The sequence below is a fragment of the Elephantulus edwardii genome, unplaced genomic scaffold (assembly GCF_000299155.1).
Source record: "Elephantulus edwardii isolate Elephantulus edwardi_28Jun2011 unplaced genomic scaffold, EleEdw1.0 scaffold00055, whole genome shotgun sequence".
Lineage (NCBI taxonomy): Eukaryota > Metazoa > Chordata > Mammalia > Macroscelidea > Macroscelididae > Elephantulus > Elephantulus edwardii.
Window position 1 is genome coordinate 10,346,027 of NW_006399805.1, and position 7,649 is coordinate 10,353,675.

Here is a 7,649-nt window from a genome sequence, read left to right on the forward strand (position 1 = left end):
TGGGCAAATTTCCTTCCAAAATAATAATAGATAAATGACTAGGCTAGGCTTGACAAGAAGGTTTCCAGGTGAAGTATTGAGAAATCACCTTAATTTCAAAGAAGAACTGTAACAGAGTGAGGTCTCTCACTGACTAAGAGCTCCAGAGAGTCCATGCTCTCCAATCACCACTGTCCACCAGATCTCCCTCTGGCCCTGAGGAAAAGTTAAAAAATAACTCCCGATTGAGGAGTTGATTCTTTTAGTGTCCACCACCCCTTCTCCAGGGGTCCCTGTCCCTGAGTGCCCGTTCTCCGGGTTCTCTGTGAGGTGCTCAGGCCCCGTTCAGTCGTGTTTCCCTCTGCGGTGTAGCCTGTGTGTGTGTGTGTGTGGGGGGGGGCGTGTGTACTACTCTCCAGGAAGCAGGACACAGGACACGGAGCGTCCCTGGCTGGAGGACAGCAGAATCTGTAAGTAGCCCATGAACGAAGGAACACGACCTTTCTCAAGTCTCTTCCATGCTCAGCCCATTTCCCAGTCCGTCGCCTGGGACCTGGATCCGGATCATCCCCTCAACTCGCCTTTGTACACCAGAGACCCCACCGTCCTGTGACCCTGTGTACCTCCACGGTCGGTCCAAGACATCTTTCAACCATTCCCCGACCCCCTCAGTCCATCTCCACATCCCAAGGATTTCCACTACTCAGGGTCCCCCACTGTCCAGTCCACTCCTGAGCCAAGGAAGCCCGCTGTGCCATCATCTCTCACTTCCATTCAGAATCCTTCCTCCAAGTCACTCCCGACACACTTCCCCAATTCAAGGATCTCCTCAGTATCCTGGGATTACCCTCTGCCGTCCGCTAGGCCTGGGACCCCACATCCAGACCATCTCTCGCCCATCCTGCCTCGCCTCTGGGCCCCCCGCGGGACCAGACCTCTCAGACAGCTCCCACACTCTCAAGGACTTTCGCTCCGCTGTCCAGGCACCCAGACCCCCACTCCTCATGTGCCCAAAGATCCTGTGCCATCCAGGCACCCCGCACTCACTGTCCAGACCCACCCCCGCCCATCCAGGCCACTTCACCCTCGCCCTGCCCACGACCCCAGCGGACAGGAGCTTCGGGTCCGAGCCGCCGTGGTCCCGAATGACGCGCAACGCCGGCCGCGCGCGTCTCCAGGCCGGGACGCAGAGACCGCAGACCCGCTAAAGCCGCGCTGCGCCAGGCACTTCGCGTCAAATTACCAGCCCGGAATCCCAGGGTCGGGGGCGGAGCCCAGGAGTTCTGGGGGATGGACCAGAGGGCGTGTCCACAGAGGGCGGCCAGGAGGGCGTGTCCACAAGGAGGCGGTCACGGGGCGTGTCTAGGTGGGCGGGTCTGGATGGCTCAATGGAGCTGCCCGGCGGTCGGGGGCGTGTCCGGGCGGTCCGGGGCGTATCCAGGGAGGTCAGGGGCGTATCCAGGGAGATCAGGGGCGTGTCCAGGGAGATCAGGGGCGTGTCCAGGCTGGCCGCGGGCGCTTTAAGGGAAGGGGAGCCCGGCAGCTCCCGGAAGTGGCAGATCAGTGCGCTCTCCTCCGGGAGCGCAGGGTCGAGTGCGCCCGCTGCTTCTCGACTCGTCCTCGGCGTCAGATCGGCCGAATCGTCCGGGCCCTCGGCGTCCAACGCGCGACCTTCCCGCGCCCTCCGGCCCTTCACCCCCACGCTCAGCTCTGACTCCCCCAGCCAGCGAGTACTCAGCCTTTGGTGAACCCCTCTCCGCGGCGCTGACCCATCCCTCTGCCCTGAGCTCGGTCTGTGCTGGAGCCTCTCCTGGGTCCCGTGCACCCCCCTGCGGCGCCCTTGGCCTTTTTCCTTCCGCCTTCGTCTTGTCCCCGCCTTCACCACGCGACCCTAGGCGGTAAGGGCTGGGAGCCACCTTGGACGCAGCGGGCTCGCCGGTACCCCCGGGAGGGACCCTGGGGGCTTGGGCCTGCGAAGGTGGTCTGAGAGGGGGCGGACCTAGCACGTGGGCGCCGGAGCAGCCGGGATGGGGACCCCCGGGCGTTTGTCCCTCAGGCTCTGCTGGGCGCACCTGCGACGCTTGGAGCCCCGGCGGGTTCCCCCGACGTCCCCGGTGTGTCCCCACAAACTCGGCTGGCTTCTGCTGGGCACGTTGCCCAAACTCATCTCAGCCTACGGGGACGTGGGCCAGCGGGTCCCCGAGAGCCTGTGTCAGCGAAGGGCGGCCGTCTGGGACGACCCTGCTGAGCTGGGGCGCGTGAAACTGGTCCCCTGGATGGGGCGCGGCCTCCTCCTGCACCTGCAACTCTGGCTGCGCGCGGGCGCGCTCCTGGCGAGGTTCCTCCCGCTCCTCCTGCTGTACCCCCTCACCTACCTGGGACCTGCCATGGCCTCCTTCTGGCTCCACCTGCTGCTGAGGGCCACGGAGGGCTGCGGCCCCACTTACATCAAGCTGGGCCAGTGGGCCAGCACCCGGCGGGACCTGTTCTCCGAGGCCTTTTGCGGAGTCTTCTCCAGGCTGCATGGCCGCGTGAGGCCCCACCGGTGGGCGCACACTCGCCGCGCCCTCCAGCAGGCCTTTGGGGAGAACTGGGACCAGGTGCTGTGCTTCGACAGCCTGGAGCCCGTGGGCTCCGGCTGCGTGGCCCAAGTGTACAAGGCCCACGCCAACGCTGCCTTCCTGGACGAGGACAGCCTCCGGACCCTCGTCTCCACCACCATCCTGTGGTCCTCCTCTGGACACCCTGGAAAGGGCGTGAAGCTAGAGAGAAGCCTTGATGGCCGGTCATTTCTAGAAACCCTGCTCCTCTCCAAAGCATCCATGGTGGCGATGCCCACGTCTCACCCTGCCCACCGACCTGAGCCAGGCCCCCTCATCCCAGTGGCAGTGAAAGTAAGTGCTGGGGACTCCCCTCCCAGGCCCTTCCCATCTCCAACCAAACAGCCCCAACATCTCTGCTACCCAAGGGGGCTCCCCAGCTTGAGACACCCCAGAACCCACCACTACTTTCCAGTTATTTCTGAAGGGAGCTTCCGTCCTGGGAGACCCCCTAGAGCCTCCTGGTGGTGTCCCTGGCGAGTTGAACTGCTGACCAAGAGCTGCCTTTTGGTGCTTCCCCCAGCTGCTCCCCTGGACAGAGGGAGGTCGGTCTCCCCTCATTGCAGCCTCCAGCCGCAGAAGTGTTGCTGTGAGTGGGAACTGACAGCACGGTGTTCTCTTCCGCTCTTTCTTGAGAGTGTGAGGGATTTTTGACCCTGGATAGAGGCAGTAGCTCAGAGTAGCATTTTCACTTTCTGTGCAGGAGAGCTGTGATTCCCAGCCTGTGCTCAACTGCCTCCTAGCTGCTTCAAACAGATTAGGAAGAAAGGGCTGGTGACCTGCTGGCTCATGTAGATAATGCCTGGCCAGTCATTTGGCCCACACAGCAGCACAGGAACCTAATGAAAGTGAGCTGTTTGCAAAAAAATAATTTAAAAACCCAAACCCATGTAATGCACGTGTTATCTGTGTAAAACTATGTCGTGTTCTCGGAGCTGTACTCTTCTTGTCTGAGTTGTCCTTCTCTCATTAACATACACTCACTGCCCCCAAAAGTTCTTGTCTAACCTTTAGAATTGCTGTTGCCCATTTGATCTCATATAAATGGGTCTTAAAAGAGCATAATGATCAAGCCAGAACTGTGTTACTCACTAGGTAGACTATTGTTTGTTTTTCAGCTGACTTCAGGGGAGAATTTTGGTTTCAGGTTTAAAGATTGTCCCAGGGCAATAGTATTAGGGGTTCTTCTACCCTCCATGGAAGTCTAGAGTCTTTAAGAATTTGGAGTTCAGTTCTGCATTTCCTCCCTTTTCGATCAAGATTCTTCTATAGAATCCTTGATCAAAATGCTCAGTGATGGTGACCAGGTACCGTCCAGTTCTGGTCTTATGACAGTGCACATGGCAGTAGTTCATGGAGTGAGGGACCTGCTCTGATCCCCCGTCTTTGCGCTCTTCTCCTGCAGGTCTTGCACCCTGGTCTGCTTGCTCAGGTGCACATGGACCTGATGCTGGTAAAGATTGGCAGTCGACTCCTTGGGCTTTTGCCGGGAATCAAATGGCTGAGTTTGTCAGAGGTTGTGGACGAGTTTGAGAAGCTCATGGTGCAACAGGTAAGTCTCCTTTCCTTAGCTGTACAGACTTCTCCTACAGTTCTCTCTTTAAGGAGCCTGGTGGTGCACCTGTTAAGTGCTAGAGTGGTAATGGAAAGGTCAGAAGTTCAAACCCACCAGCAACTGCACAGGGGAAACCTGGCCATCTGGTCTCATAAAGGTGACAGCCAGGAAAACCCTGTGGGGCAGTTCTGCTCTGTCCCATGGAGTCCCTGTGAGTCAGTTAGCACAATGGCACCAACAGTAACACAGTTCTGCAGACAGAGCTGCCTTTCCCAGCACTGAATTGTTAGCATGGCGCGATTGTCAGGCTTGGTGATTCTAGCTGATGTAACAAAGAGCACCCAGAGCTCAGTGAGTTAACACAGCAGTTACTTCTTGCTTCCAGCAAAGCCTCATCCCCGTGAGTGGAGGAAGAAGTCACGAGCCCCACAGTGACTGAGGGCTCAGCTCCTCCTATGTGATGCCTGCCAGCACTGTGTGAGACTGCAAAGTCCTGTTAGCTCTCTGTGGTGACCACGTCCCTGTGGCGGGTCCTGTCAGAAGTGTGGTGACCACGTCCCTGTGGCGGGTCCTGTCAGAAGTGTGGTAACTGGGGCCTTGTGGAGGGTCCTGTCAGGTGTGGTGAGCAGAATCCCATGGAAGGTCCTGTCAGCTCTGGTGGCCACATCCCTATGGAGGGTCCAGTTAGCTCTGGTGGCCAGACCCCTGTGAAAGGTCCTGTCAGGTGTGGTGGTCAAGCTCTTGTTCCTCCTCTGTGCCAGTCAAAGCTAATCTCATTGGACCTGTGTAACAGTGCGAGCTTGAGAAATACAGTCTCTTTTTGAGCCTGGAGTAAGTGATCTGATTCTGGTGGAAAGTTACCTCTGTTTCAGTTAGTGGCCAATCTCCAGGCAGAAAAATAGTTGGCAGACCTCATAGTCTGCCTTTGTTTTGCTCGCTTCCCCGGGCTAACTGGGTAGACAAGGGCCTCCTTCCAATCAGGCTCCGGGGGCCTCAGGGCTGCAGTTAGGAGGCATGCAGGGTGCACACAGATCTCTGTAACACTGGCCCCCTTGGCAGAGGGGATACCATTGGACTTGCAGAGGAAGAAGTTAAATCAGAAAATAGCTTCCAACAGTTGTCTCTGCCTTGATTATTCTCCATCTACCTGGCACCTGGCTTTATCCTGTGGTGTTAAGTGTTTATTGTTCAAAATAACTGCCCTAACCATTGACTGACTTTGACGTGTGGATGGCTGGGAATATGCAAATAGGGCAGGTTAGCCTATCCACAAGGGGATTGGCTAATCTCTTCATTAAATTGGCAGATGCCTAGTGGCAAGAAGCTGCACTGCAATTCCAGAGGTACACAGTTCAAATCCACCAGATGCTCTGCCGGAAAAGGAGGGACAATTTCCTCCTGTACCAGTCAGATCTGATTTGACGGTACACACAAAAAAATAATAAAATTTTTTAAAAAAAAGGCAAATGCAGCAGCAGAAGGGAGACTCTAATCAGCAGCAAAGAAGCTCAAGAAGTGCCCTTTGGGGACGGAGATGCTTGCTCCAGCCAGGCCAGGGCCCAAGGGAACAGCTGCAGCAAAGAGCCAGAGCCTTGTGGGCCTGCCGCACCCCTGAATCAGAGCTAGGAGCCCTGCCCAGGTTTGTTGGACAGCTAAATGGTGGGGCATAGAGGGGGCAGGGGAGAGCCGTAACTGGCAGCCCTGAGAGCTTGGTAACACTGGCCTGAAGCCATGAGGCTGAAGCTGTGGCATCTGTGAGCACATGTTGGAAGCTGCCCTGACTAACTGTATTCGACTATGAACCTGAATTAGAGCTTTTGTACTTCTCTGGTGTGATTCCATGTGGTCTATGAGCAATCACAATGGATTTCACGTCCAGCAGAGTAGGATGATTGGTGTTCGGGTGAGTAGGAGGTGGTATGGGAGTGTCGGGGACATGGCTGACCTCATGAGAATTGTTTTTGGGTTGTTGATGTGATTGCCAGGGACAGTTTTCCATTGTGGAGGTGGTAAAGGTCAGATATAACTGTCCGCATGTGGCCCTTGCACTTTTTACATTTCAGTTCTTCAAGCTGCCATCTCTGGTCTCGTTCCATCTGCCTGTCCTAGCCTGTCTTCAAAGGAGCTCTGGTGGCCTAGTCTGTTGGGAGCTATCCTATTAACCCAAAGGCTGAGCTGCTTTGTCGGTTCAAATCCACCAGTGGAATTACCTCTTGTACTACTTACAGCCTCAGTAACCAGCAATAAGTTTGAGTTATTTGAGAGGCAGAGGGAGGTCTCTATGTGGCACCAATGGTTAGACTAGTAGCTGAAAGGTTGGCAGTTCAAACCCACCTAGAGGCTCTTTGGAAGTCAGGGTGGACACTATTTCTGAAAGGTCTAACAGTCTAAAGCAAACCCACTGTGTTGAGTCCATTCCAGTTCAGAGACCCTGCAGGACAGAGAACTGCTCGTAGGGTGTCCAGCACCTTTGTTTTCACGGAAGTCGATTACCTCCTCTTTCCCCCACACAGTAGCTGGTGGGTTTGAGCTCTCAAAGTTTTTCTTAAAAGCTGTGACAAAAGCAAGGGCCATGTGGGGATGGCCACATCTGACCTTTACCAATACCACAAAACCAGTTCCCATGAGGTCAGACATGTCCCCCACACTCCTGCACCTCTTTCTGCTCACCCCAACACCAATCTTACTGCTCTGCTGGGTCCGAAATATGTTGTGAGAGCTACAGACCACACAGAACCACACTGCGGAAGTCAAGTGTATCATTCAGGTTGGTAGCAGAATACAGTCACTCAGCCTTGAGCCTCATGGCTTCAGGCCAGTGTTACCAGTCTCTCGTCCTGCTGATTATGCCCAGCTGTGCAGCAGTCTTGGGCAGAGTTTCCTCTGGTTCCAGGGGTGGCAGTCCCGAGGTCTGCCCCGTCTCACGTCAGGTCTCTGGGTCTCTGCTACAGCTGCCGTGATTGGTGCCTCCCGTAGGTCCTGGACTGACTGGCTCAAGAATCTCTGGCTTCTTCTTTTCTGGTGGTGAGGTTCTCACATTCGGCTGCTGGATCCACTCAATTTATTGGCAAGACTAGCAAGTCCCCTTGTGGACAGGCTCACTTGTCCTGTTCACATATTATTGCCCATTCACATTTCAAGGTCAGTCAATGGCTAGTGAAGCTGTTTTGAACAATAAACCCATAACCCCACCGCAGCCGAGCACTTTATCACTGCCAGAGCAGGTGTGTGTGGAGCAGGCGTGTGTGGAGCAGGCGTGTGTGGAGCAGGCGTGCGTGGAGCAGGCGTGCGTGGAGCAGGCGTGCGTGGAGCAGGCGCGTGTGGGGAGCAGGCGCGTGTGGGGAGCAGGCGCGTGTGTGGAGCAGGCGCGTGTGTGGAGCAGGCACGTGTGTGGAGCAGGTGTGTGTGTGGAGCAGGCGTGCGGGGAGCAGGCGTGCGGGGAGCAGGCGTGCGTGGAGCAGGCGCGTGTGGGGAGCAGGCGTGTGTGGAGCAGGCGTGTGCGGGGAGCAGGCGTG

At 56.4% G+C, this 7,649-nt stretch overlaps 1 protein-coding gene across 1 annotated transcript in view; it reads left to right on the forward strand.

Moving 5' to 3' along the window:
• Positions 1 to 2,006: 2,006 nt before the first annotated feature.
• Positions 2,007 to 7,649, forward strand: part of ADCK2 (aarF domain containing kinase 2) — a 12,392-nt gene continuing 6,749 nt past the window's right edge. The window contains exons 1-2 of the mRNA XM_006887227.1: positions 2,007 to 2,873; positions 3,985 to 4,131. Of these exons, the coding sequence (XP_006887289.1) occupies positions 2,007 to 2,873; positions 3,985 to 4,131 (1,014 nt within the window). The remainder of the gene's footprint in view (positions 2,874 to 3,984; positions 4,132 to 7,649) is intronic.